The 22,582-nt window shown below is 38.5% G+C and overlaps 1 protein-coding gene across 3 annotated transcripts in view; it reads right to left on the bottom strand.

Moving 5' to 3' along the window:
* The window catches only part of myo3a (myosin IIIA), a 61,907-nt gene extending 53,813 nt beyond the window's left edge, over positions 1–8,094 (bottom strand). For all 3 annotated transcript variants that reach the window (XM_044340357.1, XM_044340359.1, XM_044340358.1), the window contains exons 1-3: positions 8,005–8,094; positions 6,031–6,214; positions 2,687–2,821 (exon numbers count right to left, since the gene is read on the bottom strand). In XM_044340357.1, the coding sequence (XP_044196292.1) occupies positions 2,687–2,821; positions 6,031–6,214; positions 8,005–8,006 (321 nt within the window). In that variant the 5' untranslated portion in view covers positions 8,007–8,094. The remainder of the gene's footprint in view (positions 1–2,686; positions 2,822–6,030; positions 6,215–8,004) is intronic.
* Between the last annotated feature and the right edge of the window lie 14,488 nt (positions 8,095–22,582).

Raw genomic sequence — 22,582 nt, 5'->3', positions numbered from 1 at the left:
GACTAAACATTGGCCTTCATTTAACAGGTTCTTTGGATGAAACATCGCAGCTCACAAATGAAATGCACATCTAAATCAGGGTTTTATTTCTAATCAGAGAATAAAAGTCGCTCCATCATCACTATCTTTGAAGTATTTTTAAGCTCTCTGGGAGCTAAACTGGGGCGTCATACATGAAAGCTTGCTCATCTCTGCCCGCTTCCGCTATCATAAAGGAGCACACTACAGAGGCAAAGCCAAAAGCTCACAGACCCCAATGAGAGGATAACAAAGTAGAGGATGCAATTTGTATGAATTCTGTTCATAATGAGCGGTCTGCTGTCAATGCAGGGTGAAGAAAGGCTCCTCTCAGCAGAGCTAAAGGATGGAAAATTACAGTTTAGAAAGGGGGGACAGTAACCATGGTGAATGACCACCTCACTCACTGCTTTCCTGTCTCTTCACTGCTAAACCTCATGTGCATCTACTTCAGACCAACCCTCCCGCCCCCCCCACCCTCAATACACACAGCCACAGTCAAGCAGTAATTTCAGCCTCAGGATTAGCCACCAGATTTAGACTGCTGGCTGCAGAGTTTTGCAAGGGAATTTTTGAAAATGGATATGCAAACTACAGAGGAAGCAGAGAGTAAGCAAAGTAGAAAAGCTGAGTGGACTCCTGTATAACACCAGATTTGTATTTTTTACTTGCAGGAATTGAGTCCTGACAGATAACAGCTAACAATCACTTCAGTGCAAAATAAGAACTGCCTTATCAGATAAAGGTCTTTGTTTTCCTATAATGCAGGTTGTAGTCTGATTATTCAGCATCTTAGATTGTACTTGATATCTGAGCAAAGTAATTGTAGGGTCCTCTGCAAAGGTCAGTAAGGAAGGACAGCGATGAAAAGGGAAGGAAACACAAGCTGGAGAGGTGAAAACTATCTACTGGGTTAGCATAACACTGCTGCAGTTGATGCAAAGCCCACTGAGCTTGGATTACAGAAATATGGACACTCTGTTCTAGCACTGCTGCAGCTGAAGAAAGGGAACAACACAATGAGGAGGGTACTTAATAGAAATGGTCATTGCTTTTTAAAGTGCAGGTGTTTGTTCAGACCAAAGAGAGAGCGTGTTACAGCATACATAATCAACTGAAGGTTAAGAAAATACCTTAAAATTAAACAGTATATTGGTATAGCAAGATGCACACAAATAAAAATACCCCGTTGTTTTTGCCTTTATGTTATTTATCTGTTCTTTTACCATTTTTTCCACCATGTTTGATGTGTTTTTTCATGATTTTGGTATTCTCTTGAATCAGTTGTGTATCTGTATGTGTCTTTTTTTTAAATGAATTAAAAAAGAAGAAATATTTGCAATATTTACATCCAAAGCAGTAGTGCAAATACAAAAGTTCACCCATGTGTGTCCATGTAAACTTCAACCGGACCGTTAGACTGTAGCTAAATGCTAAAATGCTAACATGCTCACAATGACAACACGCTGATGTTTAGCGGGTATAATGTTTACTATGTTCACTGTGTTGGTTTTAGCAGTGCTAAGATTAGCCAATTAGTGCTAAAGACAAAGTACAGCTAAAGCTGGGAGTGGCATTAGATTTGCTGGCACTTTGCTGCAAACTGAATTGACATGATGATGGTGCTCAAGAAAAGTCAGAGGATCATTAAAGTTGTTACAATTTAAACTTAAACGAAAAAAAAAAAGAAATGTCAACCTCACAGTGGTGCTATAGGCGTAAAGTCATGGGATCATCAAAGTCAGTGGGCTTCATCCACCTCAGTCTGTACCAGCGCCGTGACACTTTCCCTGCATTATTTCTTATCAAACCTCCTCAAGTCTGCTGGTCATGTTTACCAGGTTTGCGCTACTCTCTATCAAAGCAGGAACACAAATTACATGGTCAGAAAGTCAAAAGCCAAAGAAAACTGACATCAGCCGTTGTGTTGGACCCCCGCAAACACTTTCCTCCTCTGAGGTTGACCTCCATTACATGTTTGTCAGGAGTCTGACATTTCAAAAGCGCTACAGCAGGCAATGAAATATGAAAGACTGAGAAGTGTGGAGCTGGAGGCGAGTCTTTTTTAGATGTACAGAAAGCTGCGGCAGCATCACCAAGGTCCCACTGAACTTTCAAATTATAGATCACAAATTCATATGTGGATCCAGCCATCGCTGTACGACAGCAAGTGCAAGAAGTTTTTGTTCGAAATTAGGATATTTTGAACATTTTACATATAAAAATTCTGCACAACCTCAAAAAATAAAAAAAATCCAAACAACAGCTACAAAAACAGACATTGTGACCTTTGCTCCAATGTGCCAGGTGTATAAACTAATTCACTGCGACAGCCCCTTAAAGAGAAATCCCTGCTCTTAGCATGGTGCCCACGATATACAAGCTATCCCCCACCCCCACCCAACACATCTATAATGCTAACTGGCCGGGGACCAAATCCCCCAGGTGCAGGTGGCCTATAAGTAAACTCCAAGACTGCTTGTGGTGGCTTAGTGTTACATAATCCCTGGCCAGATTTGGTCACCGCTGTATATACCTGGCGAGACATGCTGTGTGAAGTACAATCGCACCTTTAATCTTCATCTATACTCTCTTTGTCTGAACGGTATAGCCTCAGTATACAAGCAAGTTTCAGTCAATTCTATTCAGATATAACAGGTGTTCCTACCTCCAGTACTAGCCACAACTGATCCCCACATTTCACATCTTTCTTGTAGTACATCCCATAGAATTTGACGACATTGGGGTGGTCAGACAGAGCTTTGAGGATGTTGTACTCTGCTTCAATCTCCTCATCGATATCCTGCAAAACAAAGGACACAGATCAGTTAAAATTACAGAATAAATTCATTTTGTTACCTTCAAAGTCATATTTCGCTCATGTTTACATGTTTCCATTTTGTGATTCTTTATGTCAAAGAACAAGTGAGGAAAACAATCGAATGGTGGTGATACCAGATTTCTAGATTAAAGGAATTATTCCCCATTTATGGAAAAACGCTTATTACTTACGCCCATGTCAATACATTGAATTGAAGCCGGAGCTGGAGACCTGTTAGCTTAGCTTATCATAAAGACTGTGAACAGCTCGTCTGTCTCTGTGCAAAGGTAACAACATATATGAAGTTTTTTTTTTTTACCTTTGGACAGAGCCAGATTAGCTGTTTCCCGCTGCTTCAAGTCTAATGCTAACCTAAGCTAATCAACTCCTGGTTCCAGCTTAATATTTAACAGACAGATATGAAAATTATGAAAGTGATATCGATTCTCTTGTCTAACCCTTGCCAAGAAAGTACATATCCCTTTAAGCACTCTGTTGCTGCTCTTCAGTTTGTGAAGTTTCTTTCACTGACTCTGGAATTTAAAGTGAGCGAAAAGGGCAAATCCATCACATCTTAATTATAACAATTACAGGATTCTTTTCTGCTGTACGGTGCTGCAAGACAGGAGTATTTTACATAGAAATCATAGAGGTGGACCTGATAAATGTTAAAGATCTGTAAAAATATATTCACCACACACACAAATTCTTTGTATCCTGCCATGACATAGGACATTTAAACGTTTTGTAAAGACATCATATATTATTGTATGCTAATTCCTGTTTACATTGAATTGTTTTTGAGCTTTTTAGGAGCTAATCGTATAACAATGTGCAAATTTAACATGATAAAAACAGAATATATGTTGAGATATCCAGAGGTTAATCCAAGTTCATCACAGTTATTTTTAAGGGATGATATGCAGTAGCAGTGTAATGTATACTATATATAACTGAAGCAAAAATACTTGACAGTGCTTAAACACTGTCTGTGTTTTTCACCAAAAACAGTACTGACATAAGACAACATCACAAATATTCTGCTGAAACGCTTCATGAATGTCATAACCTGTAACCAAGCATACTATACAGCATATAAAGGCACTTGAGTTGTACTGTATGTAACAGGTCTATACATGAAATAATCAATGCCGTGATTAAAATGAAGGTAATGATGGTCCTCACAGCCTAGTGGTCTGTAGATAATCATTTCTTAATAATGAGAAACAGTAACAACTTCACGAAAGACTAATGAGACTCTCATCAAGGTGAAGGCTGGTTTTAATAGATGAAAGTGGCTCCTCGTTAGAGCTGCTAAATAAGCCGTACAGTTCAATGTACCTTCAAAATAGACAACAGAGGAGGTATGATCAGTTTATGCAGGACACAATGACATCTAATTTCTCTAACTGTTCTTTGGGGTGAAACACAGAGGCTGCAGGGCAAAATAAAGTATGAAAGCCTCCATTAATGTCTGAAAACAGTCACAATTGATTATGTTAAAGTGAATTTCAGTGTAAGAAAGGGACAATATATTGCACCAAAGAATCTAGGTTTCATTGTCCCTCAACAATGTACTTCATCTTGTACAGTAATCAATAAATCTTGTCACTGTAAGACAAAAAAAAGCTTTACAGGATGGATCAGTCTTACAGTACCACCAGTAACATCACATAAAGTTGTCAGAGTGCTCTTGCTGTAGGCCACATTTTGTTCACACACACCTCTGCCTAGGTGCCAGATGTGTTTTGGCTAAACACTGAAGCTCTGCCTAAGAAAAGGAGCCCAAAATTACCAGAGTACCGCCATGATATGCTGCACTGATAATGAACAATTCATCAGAAGCAATTTGCTCCGATAATTTGCTGATGGTTGTAGATGGAAGAATAATTAGAAGAAACTCTTTTACTAAATGTCCTGTGCACAGAATAAAGCCGAGCAGGATGATGTTTATCTTGTCAAGGGAGGAGCTAATGAGTCAGACACCATGCTGACGATGGATCAGATCTGTCAGAGATCTGTGAGCATGCTTGCCTGAACTTTTCACACCTTTTAACCTCTAATTTTAGTATCCTGACTAGATTCCCCTATGTGAAAGGAGTGAATTCTTTCTGGTTGATCTTTCTAAGGTGCGAGTGGGCCTAATGGTTCTGACCCTTGCTGTTACTTTCATTGCTTTATTTGTATTTGTATTATATTCAATATTTGTTTTCTGTGTTAGGTTTCTTGTGATATTTTTAATGAAAGTGATAGGAGATAGCATATAAGCATGATATTAAAGCCTAAAATGTAATGTAACTTAAAGTCTCTTACTTAGAAAAGACTGTCAGCACATATTATCATGCCATGCTGCTGTGGGGTAGCTAATATTAAAGTATATTACAAGTATATGAAGTGATTTAACTAAAGTAATGGAAAACAAAACATAAACAACCCACCAACACTAAATCCCAGATTCAGTTCACCAACAAAATGCAGCTCATTCATTAGTTTTCTGTTGATGATAATTACAAAAATCTTCATATTGAAGTAGAAAATGCATGAAAATAAATGTTTTCATTACTGTTTCCATTTCCATTATAGCATTATATTACATTTTTTAATGTAGGTTGTAGGCTTTTTACCAAATGAGCCACAAATGCCCAAATAAACTATGAATATAATTATTTCTGGATGACACCGCTCAGTCAATCAGTATCATCATATTTTTATTTTTTCCACATATGCATACGTGTACTCATGCATTTTGTAGAGATCAGATGGACTTTGAAGTTTAAAGTGTAGACTGTAAGACTAATGAGTGAGCAAAGCAAACTGTGAGGTTAACAAAAAACAAGATGGATCAAAAGAGAAAAGAATTGTTGGTCTGATTTAATCTATGTCTAAATCTCTAATATACAGATGATGTAAATGTGAGATACTTAGGGACACAAGGCAGTAATTTCTCCGCCCTGTGCCTCCACCAAAGGCATAAACACACCACAAGCTTATAGCTGCCTTAACATGCACTGACTGCAACATGTGCATGGCACAGACTGAGGACATTATCCAAACAGTATAAAACAAGTGAACATCAGACTACACGGACATAAATTGTTGTATAACATAAGATTTAGGCCTAAATAAAATGACATATGTGTAAGCTATTACTTACATAATAAAAAATGAAAAAATTCTGAAATACAACTTACATGGATAGGATCCAATATCTTTACTGCTGCTTTACTTCCATCGATTTTATTGAGCACTTTGTAGACTTTTCCATAGGTTCCTTTGCCAATTGTCTCAATGATTTCCCATGTGTCACTTGGATCTGGAAAGTTGTCAAAGACAATCGATTTCCCTGATTGTGGAAACATCTTCAGGAGAGATCTCCTACGGAGGAAAAACACAATGGTCACTGTTGGAGAAAAAAGGCAGCTTGGAGAGAACCTTGTATATATTCTGCAGTATCTACAGACTGGTGTTTTCAATCACTGTAAAAACAAGGTAAAAAACAAGTTAGCAACATAGTTAACACCTTATTTTTATTTCTATTCTTTATTCGGATCCACAAAGTGGTTGCTAGTCTTCAACAACAATAAAACAAACAGCAACTTAAAATGAGCAAGATATACAAGCTTCTGCACGTGATGTCCACTGTTGGTAGCAGAGTCCATCTTTCCTGCCCAGTATGCAAATACACATGGGATGATGCAAATTAGAGAAATTGGTATTCTGTTAGCCACCAGTTAATGGCTATCATAACTGAGGCAGTAGTTTGTTTAAAACACACATTTGACAGATAACCTTTCTGAAAACTAATCTACTTTTGTGGTATATTCTAAATTAGACATATGTGCACTTCCTGTTTTGCCCCACTGGTTATAAGATAAAGTAAAAAGCATAAAATGAGAGGGTCCTCTAATGCTCCTAAGTGCTGTCATGCTGGTTTGTTTGGGAATTAAGCACATCAAGTGTTTAACTAGGGGATAATCTGGTGGTATCTGGATAGTCGAGGGTTAATTTTACCGTTTGGGGGATTTAACAGTATAGTAACACTATAAAGATGTATGGTGCTATTGTGTTAAAAAGAAAAAAGCTGAGTAAACTGGCAGCAGGTGAAGCTGTAAAACCCATTTAACTCCCACAGAAACAGAAAGTAAACATGAACCTTCCTTTACACTTAGCAGACTTGCTTTTGGATCTCAAACAAAACTTCAGAAGTAAATTTCAAAGGCTGGTTTGAGCTCAAAGTGTGATCAATTTCAGACAGATAGTCTTATGTCGCACTGTATTTGTACAACAACAAAACAAACTACTGTCTGCACTTTTATTTGAAATAACTCATCCATTTCTGGAAAGACTGGGTATGTAATTATTTCTTGGTCTGATGTCATTTCCAATTTAATTAGATTTAATTTGCTGTAACTATGTGTTGGATGCAGATAAATCATTCTTATGGATTACACTGTTCCAGTGTTAGATGATGTTATGACCTTTTTGGAGCAGCAGCTGACTCATGATGAAATCAAAAGGGTTTCATAATGTGTGGATTTGAGATAGTCATGATGTACTGTATATGCTTGTGGCTAATGATAGTAAATGCAGAGCCTCCATTTATCTTAACCATCAAGGCATTCAGTAATCTGTTCTAGTTTTCTATAATTTAACAATTTGAGATTTAAACTGTCATTTAAAATTGTCATTTTTGCCAATTTTAAGACTGTGTTGTAAGTGTGTTCTTCACTACTGTAAATGCTAATTTTAAAAAGAAAAACATGTCTGATCACTGACAATTGATGACTTTGCAATCTAAGCATCTCTTGATGTCTTTATTTTGTTTCTTGTCTAAACTCTCAGAGCAAAGCTGATATCAGTCACCCTATGTTGTTTTTCTCTCTGCATTTGGATCACAAGGTAATACCTAAACACAAAGTTGTTAAATGCAGTAAAAGAAAAAAACACAAGATTGTATCTTTACATGGAAATGTGCAAAGGAAAGTTAGTCAGAGCAAAACAAAAAATATGTAAAGCCAAAATACTGCTAAATCCAACACAAACACCTCTACACACACACACACACCTTTCATAAATCCCTTGAGATAAGGTTGCCTGTTTCTACACACAAACACCCACAAAACTAAAACCACAATAAAAAGCAGTATAAATTAAAACAAACTTACATTGTCCTCTAAATAGGACGTGGGGCATTTTGGAAAAAATAATTAATCCATTTCTGTGTAAAAGGTTAGCATGGAGGCAGCGGCAGGCTAGTCCGGCCTGGCTCTGAGTGTGAACCACAGAGGAGGAGCTAACGCGAGCTAATCTCACTAGCAATTCCCCTGCTCCAGTGCTGCCATTGGAAACCATCTCTAAGTGGTAGGAGATACCATGGGATTATCAGGAATTAGCCACTGTTGCAGCATGAGCCTTTCCCCATATAGACACCCATTCATACACAAAGGAAAGCTGGTTAGAAAGCCTAAGCACACGGTGCTGCAGAGGGCCATTCTTCTGTTCATTATCAGTGGTCACTTTATTTATGTCCAGCTACCCAAGGTGCTATTATAGATTAATTTCCCAGCAGTTATTTTATCTAAATAAATCATGATCATTATGATGATTTAAATCTTTTTAACTGACTTATTGTGAATAAATCACTCCAAAGCAAGATAAAACTGGCATACGTAGATTATTTTGCAGAGATATTATCAGTCATTGCTTATGCAGAGCAATTAGACTCCTATACATGCATCCCCATGTAGGTAATTGCACTCATGTTAGCCTAATGTACAGTGTCTAAGTAACCTGCAGACATCTTCAATAATATATCACTGCCTCTATATGTGACAACATGCTGTGACACATGAGACAAGAGGGTGAAACCTTAGGACTCACACTGGACACCTCAAACAAGAGCATGGGGTGCAAGGAAATGACCCCTGAGAGGAGACAGTGTATGTGTGTATGTGTGTGTGTGTGTGTGTGTATGGGGTCATCTAACCTTGTCTGCCCTGGAGCACTAGCTAGCTGTCACGTTTAGTTAGTTGTTTGGGGATGTGGCATTAACACAGTCTGTGTACAAGCACACAAAATAATGAACTGCACATGTGTAACTGTATACTGCATGAACAGATGCACCACAGCGATTTTGCAAGAAAGAATACAGCTTTTATAAATGTTTGAAAATCCTGCATTTTTTAGATTAAAACCAAAGATAAATTACATTCGCACACATGTCCTAGGTTGAAATGTACTCTTTCATCTGAGTTTCATCTAAGCAGAGGTTTGGAGCTCTTAGATGAAACACAAGATCCATTTGGCAAAAGGGAACACCACCCAGGACTAATCTCTGAGGCTGATGAGTGGGTTAAAGTTTCGTCTTAACCTTGGCACAAGCAGACTGCTGGTCTACAAGCCAAGATAATCTGCCTCACTGGACACATCAAAGTCAAAAAGCACAATACTTTCACTTAGAGCGCGGGATTTTTGTAAAAGAGTTGTGAGATGCAGTTATGCAAACGTACAATAGGCCACTTTGCTGTTGCCAACATACAAACATTAATACAAGTATTACCACAGTATTTATTGCTGACATTACAGTATAAGAGGACAAATTTGTTCAGGATTCACGTACAGTCAACACTTTGGCATAAAAATCTCTGCCTGACTATTCTAGGTAAAAATGTTAAGAGGCATTTTAAAAAGGCAAAGCAGGTATAGAAGCTGCTAACTACTCAGCATCTACAGTAAAGTAATTGCACACAGTGAACACACTGAACATAAAAACATCACTCAATACAGATTTTGGCAAATCATATCAACTATTTCATGTTTTTACTGACCTTTGATGGCTGATGGTAAAAAGGAACAAAGACGACAGAGACACATGGATAGTAAGGATCGAGCAAAGATTTACACACATGCACACACACACATACTGCACACACAGGTAAAAACACACCAACACACACAGACTCTGACGTTGAGCCACTCCCAAAGTTTGCAAATAGGAAATCCAAATGAAGTAGCCAGGCTTACATTTTTTTAAACAGAGGAAGCAATTAAAAGATGCACACATTTAACCAAGAAAAAAAATATATAAATATAAGTTTTTAGCATTAGTAGCATATTCAGTGACAAAACTGATCAAAAACCAAATGTCACCATCATACTTACTCTTGCATTTACATGCTTGAGTATCAGTTGTGGATGGTAGCATTAGCAAGAGCAGGATGTTGTTCCTGTGTGCCCCAAACTCCTTTGCTATGTATTATACATCAAGAATAAGGAACACAATATTGCTGAGCATACCAGAGTTATTGGGTAGCAAGTAATTAGTTTTAGCATGAGGAAGTCCAGTTGCCAACAGCCGATGAATCTGATAGTGTCATAAATTAGCCTAGAGAAGACAAGCTAACAACAGGCGAGAACATGGACTGCAGCGAGGAGCGAGTCAGGTGTAACAGGCCATGACTGCACTGGATCGCACTCAGCATCATTTAGCAGTGTCCCATTACACAGGCGCTGCTGGGGAAAGAGTCGCTGTGGGGCTGAGCCAGAGCTGGACTAAGAGTTCAGGTCAGATGCTGATGATATCTAAAGCTTTAAGTTCAAATAAATTCAGGTTGTTAGATATAGCGTTTTTGCATAAACAAATCATTATCACCGTCATTATGAGATGTTGATAGAAACAAACCTGAAAATCGTGGTAAAGGTCAACTGGATCAAATTTCCTTCCCCTAGAACTAAAACAGACCCTCAATCTCCTTAATTCATTCCCACTTCACCTCACTTAACCTGACTCGTGCCGGACCTTTAACTAATAATTTAACTGTCTGACAGGTGAGCTAGCCTCCTAACCAGGGTGTCGCTCAAGGCTTGTTCCTGTGCTATAAATATTTATATACAGTCAATGGTGTTACCCTTGTTTAACTTGTTAACTCGCTGTATTTCCTTTCGTCATTAAGCCAAGCTAACGTATACTTGTTTAGCCTCGCTAACAAAACTGCCATATTCACACCTGTTTAGTTTGCTAACATGCAAGCTCTTAAGCTTAACAGGTGGTTAAATTAGCTCACAGTTTATTTCTGTTGAAGTATTGGGGAAAAAATCAATTAATTGTTTATTAAAATGTATAATTAGAGATTGCTATCTTTTGCTGAAGGTTTAGTTTTTGACATTTGTAAATGCAGAACTGATGTCTTCTTAGAAAGTTAGATCCATAACCCTTTGATGGCCTACTAACATGTAAAGCTGCAGACTTGGTGGCTTATTAAAAAATGAGGATCTCATGACCATGTATTAAACAATTACTATCATAAAGGCTGATCACAGATTCAGTGAAAGTGCAATTAAAAACATGTTTGTCCTTTTCTATTTAGAGGAAATGTGATCTTAATCTTGAGAAACTCTGCCACTAGCAATGATGATGTGCAAAGTATCATTTGTCTTGTGACTGTACCATTTGTTTACATTAATAATACCTTTATTTTTATTTGACAGTGCATACAGCACTTTAAAACTTTGCCCAATTACATCCTTTAACAGCCTCTTCATGTAGTGGAAAAGTGCGATTTCACGCAGCTATGACTTACTGTCTACAAATTATTGATTCTGCTCAAACTGTCAGAAACTAATTGCTTTAGCAGTGAAGCTGTTAATTTATCATACAGGCTAACAGATGGCACAGTGATTGTTTTCCCCTTAAACACTTTGAGGCACGTATCCATTAGAGACAGAAAAACTCAATGAACACTGAATCTAAAGATTATTACATCGGTGTATTCATCTAATTATTGTTGCTCCAACTCAATTTAACAGTTTGAATTCAAAATTATAGGAGGAAAAGTTAGGAATGCCCTCTATTGTCTCAATTATAATGATTCTGATGCAATGCCAGAAACCTTGAAATTACATTTTCAAAAGGGATTTTGATACTCACTTGCTGTCTTTGGCTCTTTTTTGAAGTTTCAATGCTTTGTGTCCTTGATTTTCATATGATTGACTGTTGAACTCATTTAGTAAAATAATGAAACCTAACAGAGCAAATAAAAACAGTTAACATTTAAAACAAATGAGTCAACTAAAACAAGAACAGCTGGAAATGAAATAGTTTGACATTAAAAATTTTAATTGCCCTAACAATAACAATGAGGTAAGCTTCAGATTGTTCTGCATATTATTTCAGGTTGTAGGTGTACAGTGAGAAAAACTAGATTTTCTAAGCTCTGTAAAAACAGTCGGCACCTGCAACATAATCCAATCATGAGCATGTTCGATAAGGGCCTGCATTAATAGACGACAACAACGTGATGTAAGGGGATAAAAAACCTGTGAAGGCTTTAAAAATAAATAAAACCCAGTGTCCATCACGCCTTATAGAGAGGGAGGGCCACCCAACCTTAGCATACAGCTCACAATGATGAGTATCATAATTATTACCGGTAATAAATCTTTGTGCAGAGTGAAAAACAGCATCTAAGGGCTTCAGAGTCACAGCTGAAGCATGCTTGTATAAAATGTCACCATAATCCAAGACTGATAAAAAAGTTGCCTCAATAAGGGTCCTTCTACAAGGCAGAGGAAAACATGTTTTATTCCTATAGAAGAAACAAATTTTTGTCTTAATTTGCACAACAGTTTAGTCACATGATATCTAAAAGATACCTTCTCATTGATCCAAAATCCAAGATACTTGTATTCTGTGACTCTTTCAATAATTGTACTATTCTTAGTAGAGATGATGAGATTATCATAAACAATATTTTTGGCTCTGATGAAAAACATGACTTTAGTTTTATCTGCATTTAGAACTAACTTATGGTTTTGGAGTGCAACTTTGAAATCAGCAAAGCAGCATTGGACAGATATTACAGCAGAATGTACAGCATCCACAACACAATACAAGATAGTGTCATCAGCATAAAGATGTATATTACATCCAGTTACAGCAGAAACAATATAAATTATGTAAAGAGTGGACAGAACAGGCCCAACGACTGGGCCTTGTGAGACACCTTTTCAATCTGAACAAATTCAGATTTAACAGTTCCAATAGCCACACATTGACGTCTGTCCATGGGGTAACTCTGAAACCATTTATAAGCAATTTCATCAAATCTGATACTATGAAGCCATTTTAAAAGCAATGCACAACCAACTGTATTGAATGCCTTTGAAAGAGCAATAAAAAGAGCTGTGCAGTATTTCTATCAAAAGCCGAAATGATGTAATTTAAAACAAGAGTGGCGGCAGTAACAGTGCTGTGCAGTGCTCTCTAAAACCAAATTGGTGTATGCTTAGAATAGAGTGTGCTGAGAGTAATGATTTAAGCTGATTGTTTACTAGAGAATCTAGTATTTTTCTAGGCATGACAATTTAGAGATGGCCCTGTAATTGTTAAGCTTGGCTGCTCCACCGCCTTTGTGTAATGGAGTTACATAAGCAGCCTGCTGGACCTTAGCAACTGTACTAGATAAAACACAATGGTTAAAAATATATAGCTTTAAAAAGCAGGGATCAAGTCCTGTTATCCTTGCCAACCGAATTCTTAAATCTATAGCTAGTAATGCATTGGCCATGTCTCCAGAAGGGAATAGCGGAAAATGAGGCCTTGGCATTACTTGGGTGTCAGGATCATTGGTGGACAGAAGGGATCCTGTATAAGTTTCTTCAAACAGGTTGCAAAATGTCTATTAAAAGCTACACAAATCTCTTTAGGGTCTGATATTGAACACTAATCAGCTGTGGCGAGAGGAGGAAACGAGAGTGAAGACTTATGGTTAAGAGAATTCACTGTCTTGCAGAATTTTACTGGATTTGGATATTATTTTGGAATTAAAAACAAATAATAATTACATTTAGCCTTTTTTATTGCAGATGTATATTTGTTTCAAAGGTACCTGAAAATAAGCCAATGACCAGGGTTGTCGGTACACCTAGTACAAGCCCAGGCTCTGTTTTTCTCTTTAAGCAAGGGTGAAATTTCTGCTGAGATCAAGGGACTTGACCTATTCTGTACTCTATATATATTTAAAAGGTGCATGCTTATCAACTACAGACTTAAATGTCTTAGAAAAGCTCAAGTCAAGCTTGGTCAAGAGCTAATTCCACATCTAGGATCTTAGCAGTATCATGAATATCACTTGCCAAGAGATCAGTCAAGAATGCCTGTTCATCAAAATGTCATCAAAATTCCGTCTAATCACCAAACGTGGACATAGTTTTTTATCCTACTTCTAATGCAAGCTATTGGACAATGATCACTAAAACCGTGCTCAAATACTCCTTAGTCAGTAATTGTGTCTTTTCTGTTTTGAGAAAGTCAGTCAGAGACGACTTAGAGGGGTTTTTTAAGTTTGGCCTGGTAGGGTCCAGAGGAGGTTAAAATTGTCAATAAAAGTTACGTTGCAGGCTGTTCAGGTTAACTGCAGCCAGGTGTGGAAGCTATCAGTGCAGCTAAAATGCCCCGAAAGGGGACCTTAAATAAGATCTGTTTATTATGGACCATGAGGAAGTCAAGGAGTTTGCTTAAGTCACGTTTTAATATTTCAGAAAACTAAATGGGACTGTAATTGCAGCCAACATGAACAACAACATCCTGGGCAAGTGGGTGTTCAGCCAGGATGCTGGGAATCTTAACCAGGATATCAGTCAATCTCCAATAATGAGCGTGGATGGAGGGGGAGTAATCAGTGGAGGAAATTGCACCCGTGGTGAAAGAATGTATGGAGAAGGCTGGACAGAGTGGTGGGCAGGAGCTCCTTGTGGCAGTGGGAGGTACGTCCAGGTATGGCTGATGACGTCAAGTAGTACAGGGAGTACAGAGGAACATGACCCCGTTTTGCAAGAAAGGTTGAACTCATTTGCATATCTTTACACTTAGAGGCCTCACATGGCTGAAATATTGATGGCAGCTTCTAAATTATCAGCTCAGAATAACAAATATATGGCTGCCTCTGCTCCTTACTGAGCAATCGAGCTATGGAGCAGTAATTTAATCTTTCTTATGACTAAGTTTGTGATCTTGGCAATGGTTTGCATATATACAGGAGGTGTTGACCTGACAACCACAAACAAACGAAAGAGCAACTGATGCTCATACTGTATTTAGCTGTTTCTGATATCTTAACAAGTCCATAAAAGATCAATTATGGCAATGTCTGCAAGAAGAGTCAATAATGATGGCTGTCATAGAAACAGTACTGATTTGTATTGTCTTCCCAATTGAAAGAAGAATAAAGAGGAAAAGGAGAGAGTGAAAAGTAGATTTTAAAGAAGAATTAGAAGATATCTTTCAAATACTCTCTGTCGAATGACTGTGGAGAAGATCTAATATTTCATTTCTAAAAGAAGAACTACAGTAGGTCCAGTGCTTTGACCGAGCCATAAAGCTTCATCAATCAGTCGGCTTTGGGGCCCCTGGTTTTTTGCCAACAATAAATCTTGGGGCCAGTGATGTCTCTGTCCATTATCAACACATTGTGAATCCTACTTCTGTCATCAACCCCGTCCCCCCACTGATGACCCCCAGTACTTTCCGTCTGGGAGGGACCCCACATGATCAACGTGCCGACTTAACTGTGGCTCCCCCAAGCACATCCTCTAGGCTTGGGTGGCTGCAGCAAACCAACCTCATTTCCTGCTCCATTGCTTTACAAATGGCTCCTGGAAGCTGAACCAAGACCAAGGATGGAGATGCACTGATGGCTATAATAGCCATATGATTAGAGTGGGCATGGGTCCAGCTCAGTGTGCAGACTGGACACACCTCTGAGCCTAACTGTGTGACAACAGAAAAATACAAATGGTAGAAGATGTCTATGCAAGGACTCCATGAAGTAAGGAAGTATTGATCAAATACCATTCATCTTTTAAGATCAAAATTCTTGTTTTTAGCCCATTTCTGTAATATCTTTCATGGTAAGCAGCCATTAGTTTTGGCGCTTTATAGATCATTTGTCAATAAAATTATATGTCCAGTATTTGTTTCATTTTCCCAGGTTGTCAGATCCAGTGTTGTGATATTTGAGCATCTCAAGGTGGCACTGTTTTCTGCCTCATTATGCTAACTGCTTAGTTCTTAGTTATTAGCTATGCCACTGGCATGGACAGGGATGGTATTGTTGGTTCGTCGGTCGGTTTATCACTTTGGTCCATCTATGGATTGGCACAAAACTTTCACGGTTCCCAAGAGATGAATCCTAATGACTTTTGTTCCCTGATTTTCCTCTAGCACCACCATGAGGGTGAAATATGTGGTACTGATTGGCTCGTTTCGCCTCAATATTTGGTTCAGACATTCATGTTGCCCTCATTTTGAATCAAAGTCCTTTAACTTTTCATCAAGCACCATTATCTGTTCAAAATTTGTATTGGTGCTTGATTCCCCATCAGCCCCAGCTGTGGGCTGCTTTGTGTTTAGTAATAATTAGCATAATGTTAGCATGCTAGCACAGTATGTTCAGATGGTGAACATGGTAAACATTACCTGCTAAACATAAGCACAGTAGCATTATCATTGTGATCATATTAGTATTTCGCTCAAAGCATCACTATGCCTATAGTCTCTACAGAGCAGCGTGCGTAGCTGTAGACTCTGAGTCTTAATTTTAAGCCACTCATGCTGCTGAGAGAAAATGTATATTTCAGGAAAGACAAAGCAAAAGTAAAGGTTTCATGATATATTGAATCATTGTGTTATATTTGAGTGGAAAATGGGAAATTCATTGTATTGAAAATGTCAAAGATCATTACCTACATTACATTACATTACAACTTAGCCAACATAGAAACATTAACATCTCTGCGGCAAAGTTTAAGACACATGTGGGCTCTGCAGAAACTTCTAAATAAAAACCTTATGCCACATATGAAATATTGGATGAGAACCCAAGTGTGACACAAAGCCAAATGTGTGACGTGTTACATAAGCAGTTAATAGGCTTAATTTCCTCACAGGTAACCTACATACTGCTCTACGGCACTCCAAGCTCCTCACCCACTGATCAGCCGCTAGGGAAGAATCATCCTTTCTGACTGTCACTGTACTGCCAAGATATCTCATCTTATGAAACACATAAGATGGCTGCATAATCAAATAATCCCTCTCACATGCTGCATGTAACTGTACATCCTTCTACTTTGATTTGGCTCGTGCTTATTTGAGTCGTCTTAGTTAAAGCACGTTTTGTGATTGTCAGAAAAAAGGATGATTGATTGCATTTTAATGAAATGAAGAGTATCCACTGAGTTTAAGGCTAGAACAAACACAAGCTGTATCTGTTTCTAGAAACTAGAAATAACACCAAGAAGTCCTCCAAATTAAATGACCAAATAGGTAGTTTGACCATGCACTCCAGAACGACCCATAAGAGCCTTTTCTAATCAGGCGCCTCTATCAGCAGTAATCAGCAGGACATCATTTGTCTGTGCTCTCCAACATTGTTGTAATAATTATGTTTTATGGTGTGACAACACTGTGGTTAACGTCTGGTAAGATTTAGGCACAAAACCGATTGGTTAAGGTTAGGGAAAGATCATGGTTTGAGTTAAAATGATCCCTTGATATGTGGTGTGAATTAAAGTTACCACTTTCTTCAAGTTAGGCAACCTTCGTTATCATGGCAACAGTAAACACCAAAACAATTGTAGTTCTGTTTTTTTAAAAACTGTCCAGACTTGCAGTTGGAAATGTGACACTTGTGGTTGGAAACATGAAGCGAATAGCGGTTTCCTGCAGCAAGGTCCACTAAGTCCACTTTTTGCAAGTTAGGATCTAACCAGCCACCCGAACTGCCACCTATGAATATGGAAATTAGTCACCTTGTATAGACATCATCTGAACTGCACCACTTCCCCGGGTCATAATTACTATGGCCGATAGATGGCGCCACTCAAACGTATAGGTCATTTTTGGTGACTGACATTACAACCTATTGTGCCGTTTTTCTTGGAAGGACAGACTCAATAAAACATAGTTTTAGCCATTCAGTGATAATTACAGTATGACATACACTCTCTTAAACCTAAAGCCTGTTTCGTATGCACTAGTGCATGATTTACCCAAACAACCACTGTGCAGAAACAGCTTTAAAAACAAATTAATTGCTTAGACTGCTAAAGTTGCTTGACACTAACTAAACAAAACTCGTAAATATAAAATTAGAATTAGTGCAATTTAATGAACAATGAACAATTCAGCAAATTGTCTTACCTGAAATTAAAGAAGCTGTTTTCAGACATACCTACTCCGCTGACAGACAAGTTATGAAATGTGTTAGGATTCAGAACAGTATAAGAGGTTGAGCACAATTATGTTGTTGAAAATGAAGTGGCACTGGAATGACAAGCAAGTCATTCAGCTTTGTCTCCTCTAGCCCACTCATTAAACTCTGCCTGCATTGTTATTGTGAATATTTCTGTATTGTGTCAAAGACATAAAGTGAACTTTCTTAGCTTTAGATAGAAATAATCAACATTCTATATGAAAGCATAACTAAATATGGGTTAGATAATTGCTTTACGCAATGCAGAGCCATTGCAGTTTGATCAATACAACAAAACAAAAACATAATCAAGAATCATTCTTCTATAAAGCAGCTTCAGTGAAAGTGACTTTGATGTCTCAAAAGATAAATGGCTGTGAAATAAAAACTTTTTTTCTGATTAAATTAGTAGGGCAGCATTTCCTGCAGCCCTTCAGGCCAAAGCGGGACACTTTAAAGGTTTCAGTGTGTAGAATTTAGTGGCATCTAATCACTTGAAAATAAGAATCGCTATGTTTTTGTTACCTTAGAATGAGCCCTTTATATCTAAAAATAGAGCAGGTCCTCTTCTACGGAGGCTGCCATGTTGCACCACCATGTTCTACAGTAGCCCAGAACGGACAAACCAAACACTGGCTCTAGAGAGGGCCTTTCGCTCTTTTTACATGTTTTACAGCCAATGTCGGTTCTCCTACATGCTTAGAGGAGGAGGGAGAGGGGGAGGGGTATTGATTTAGTTGCAATCTGCAACCTCACTGCTAAATGCCACTAAATCTTACACACTGGTCCTTTAAAAAAGGGATAAATATTTGCATGACCTCAAACTGTTGTTCATGTTTTGCTGCAGTGGTGACACACTGGTCTGAAGGACAAGCAGTAATTCATGAAGGTTGATTGATTGATTGATAAGGGTATCAATTAACACAGTGGTCTCTCCCTCTTGTTGTGTGTGCACATGTGGGAATCGATATCAGCCACATACAGTGTCGCCCCTGACACCATCAATGCTGCACCAGTTCCTGCGACCTTCTTTCCTGCTCTACCATTATTACAATTTGAATGACTTCGCTGTACTCATGCCTCAGTTTATTTTTCTCATCATATCCTGCAATCCTCAGTTTTGAGATCACAGAAAGGAAAACACTCATGTAAATATCTTGCGTTTCTCATTTATTCAGACAGACCTACATAAGGTGCTGAAAGCTGCTGACAGTTAACTCAAAAACCCTCGACTCCAACGCCTTTCCTTGTCCGCCTATTTTGTACACTGTTGCTAAAACAATTCATATAACAGTATAACAGTATGCCATTGCCCCCTCCTCCCCTGTACTAATCACATGGTCATACTTGAAAGCGCCGAGTGGAATAATGGCATAGTGTTGGACACAATCAGGCAAAATCAGAGATCACTTCAAGGAGATTTGAGGAGGGACGCTCTGATTGTTGATGCCTCTGTGATGCAGATCAGCGGATGGCTGGCTGGGTCCGCAGGCAGCACCCGAGTCGACTCCGTCTGTGAAGGCTGATTGAATAAAGCTACTGATGAGGCTATTGTGGCCTAAGGTACGTGGTGTGAATGCTTGACAGGCCCATGACTGGCGTCAATGACTGGCTGCCATTGTGGCAAACCACTGGGCCGTGACTTCCCCAGCTGTGGTATAGAGCATATCATGAGCCACTTAAATGAGTATTGGGATAGTGCAGTTGATAGAAAGATCATTAGCCTATTATTGGCAACACCATATACGTGCATGAAGCTCCATTTTGGCAAACCCTTTTATTTCAGCTGACCTGACAACTTTTCTCATTATTACAGCGTTTATGTGTGTATTTTGGGACATTTTACTGTAGCTTTGGAAGAGTGAAAATAATGTACATCATTTGTATTCTTAATCCATTTTCCTTTTCTCTGTCATTTGTGCAGAGGACAATGCAGCGCCAAGCTTTTCACCTTGTTTGTTGACTATTTAAGCTCTGTGAAGGCAAAAGTGCCTTCGGGTGAAACTGAAAAATGAATGTTTGCATACATTTATTCGGTTTAATGCAGCAGTGAGGAACACAGCTCGACACATGATTAATCTAAGCCTTGTTTTGCATGTGATGTTAATGGATTTGTTGTCGGTTGTGTGATGTAAGTCGGGCGAATGACAGTGTATTTATAGCAGCCTTTGATATACAAAAATTGAATTCTCATTCAGATCTCCATAATTGCAGATCTTAACACAAGGCTCCTTTGAGACATTTTGTTCATAGCACCCTCTGCGGCTCTGCAAATGTTAATTCAACCTGTTCAACGAAGTGACATTCAATTTATGGTTAACTATTTGTGTTCTGTAGGCTAAATGTATAATATTGGGGATTTAAAATCTAATTTCTCCCTGGTTTATTAGCTGATCCTGATTTTGATGCATTTATAAACATATACACTTTTTTTTGGTTTTGCAACAAAATATTTTAACAAAACTCAGTCATCTGAGCGATCTCAGCGATTTGAGCTAAGAGCTAACATCAGAATGTTTACCTACTGATAATAATGACAATGCTAACATGCTGATGTTTAGCAGTTTCATCATCTAAGTTTAGCATGTTAGCATGCCAACATTTGCTAATCAGTGACAAAACACAGGTACACCTGGAGCTGATGGAAATTCCTTTTGTTTTCCAGACATTTACTCATAAACGAATAAAAATTTTGACCAGTTGATGGTGCTAGACAAAAAGCAAAGGGATCACCAAAGTTATTATTCATCCTCTGGGCACCGTGGATGTCTATACCAAATTTCATGGCAATCCATTCAATAGTTGTGGAGACGTTTTCCACTCAAAACCACAAATGTCAACCTCATGGTGCTGCTAGAGGAAAAGTCAGGGGATCACCAAAGTTATTAACATACAGTGTCTGAGGACCATACATTTCTGCTGTAATCCATCAAGTAGCTGTTGAGATATTTCAGTCTGGACTGAAGTGGTGGACCAACAGACAGACAAATATCACCATTCTAAAGCTAACGTGGCTAAAAATCCTCTGGCACAAGTAAATTGGTAAGTAAGTGCATTAAACACAAAGTCTTAATGTGAACATCAAACAGCTTTTGACCACTCCAGCCCACTTCTCTACCATCCCACATAAGTACAATCAGCGTTCATGACATGATGCTGTAGTCCCAACAGTGACTCATCGTCAAAATAGAGCTGGTCCTCTTCTCCAGTGGAGAGGAGTTGTATAACGTGGTGATGCAAATGCCCTCTGTTGCTCTTCAGTATACATTTCCCTCCCCTGATTTGTATGTGTGTTCGTCTTTGCATCTGTGGAGAAGCTTTTGTAAAAGTATAAATGTTGTTGGGCGGAGGGGTTTAGAAACAGTGGGTTTAAAGTCAAATAGAAGCACTGCATAAGACTTGCCAAAATATTTGTAGACACACATTGACCACCACTCAAAACACTGTCATTTTTCACACTTTTACAGTATGTAACTCTATGTAGGCTCTTTCATGCCATTTCAGCAATTAGACCAAGCCAGAGTTCTGCAGTTTCTCTTTAAATTTTGATGACATCTTTGGTGCAAAATGATAATTGTTGTGGTGTTTTGGCCCCACAGATCACCTGTTTTCATTATTGGGCAGTTATTGAAGTTTGTATATCTTCTTTTTTATCTCTGCTCGGCCATGATGGTATTCAGTTCTTCATGGCATAATAACAAAGCTGACATTTAAATACAAACAGGTTTTTTGTATATAATTTTTTTAGGGTTGGAATTTTAAACATTTATTAGAGAAACTTAGAGAGATGACAGGACATAAGGGAGATAAATGTCCCCACCATAGCCCCTAGGCCACCAGGGTGCTACAAAATGAAAACAGGTTTGACTTTAAGTGTAACCTCTAGAGTTTTACTTTAAGTTTCCACTATCTCAGCTTTTTGTATAGTGCTGAAATTCCCTGATGGAGCAAACATATTGAACTCACTGATTACACTGAACTGGCTTTTGCTCCATATGGCCACAGACACGGTTTTCCATGTTCAGTAGTGCCGCCAGCTTGAGCCGACAGCTACAAACAAATACACCCACCCACTGATGCAGTCATCTCACATTTGGGTACACTACAAATAAAATCATCCACAACAACATGTATTTTGCTCAAAAACCTCCATGCATGTTTTGCAAATCTGTAAAAGGGGGAAGGGTAAGCAGGGGGAACCTGCAATGTGTGAAAACAATAGACAGATTCGTTGGAAAGCCCAGTACTGTGTGACTAACATCTGTTATCATAATAGAGGTCAAGTAGAAGAGAATACACAGAATATCCCAGTTTCCCCTAATCTGGCGAAATCCTTCCTTGTCAGGGGAAAAAAACGGACCGGACTAGACCTGAACTGTCAGATCAGTTGCAGAGACAATGTGTGGCATGTGGTACCATCATATTCCAAAACATGTTTTTCTCACCAAACCCTGACTTCTAGTGGGCAACACAAGACTATTTTCATGGCAGA

Source organism: Thunnus albacares, chromosome 21 (assembly GCF_914725855.1).
Source record: "Thunnus albacares chromosome 21, fThuAlb1.1, whole genome shotgun sequence".
NCBI lineage: Eukaryota > Metazoa > Chordata > Actinopteri > Scombriformes > Scombridae > Thunnus > Thunnus albacares.
Note: the sequence above shows the minus strand (reverse complement) of the source record. Positions and strands in the feature narration are given on the sequence as shown.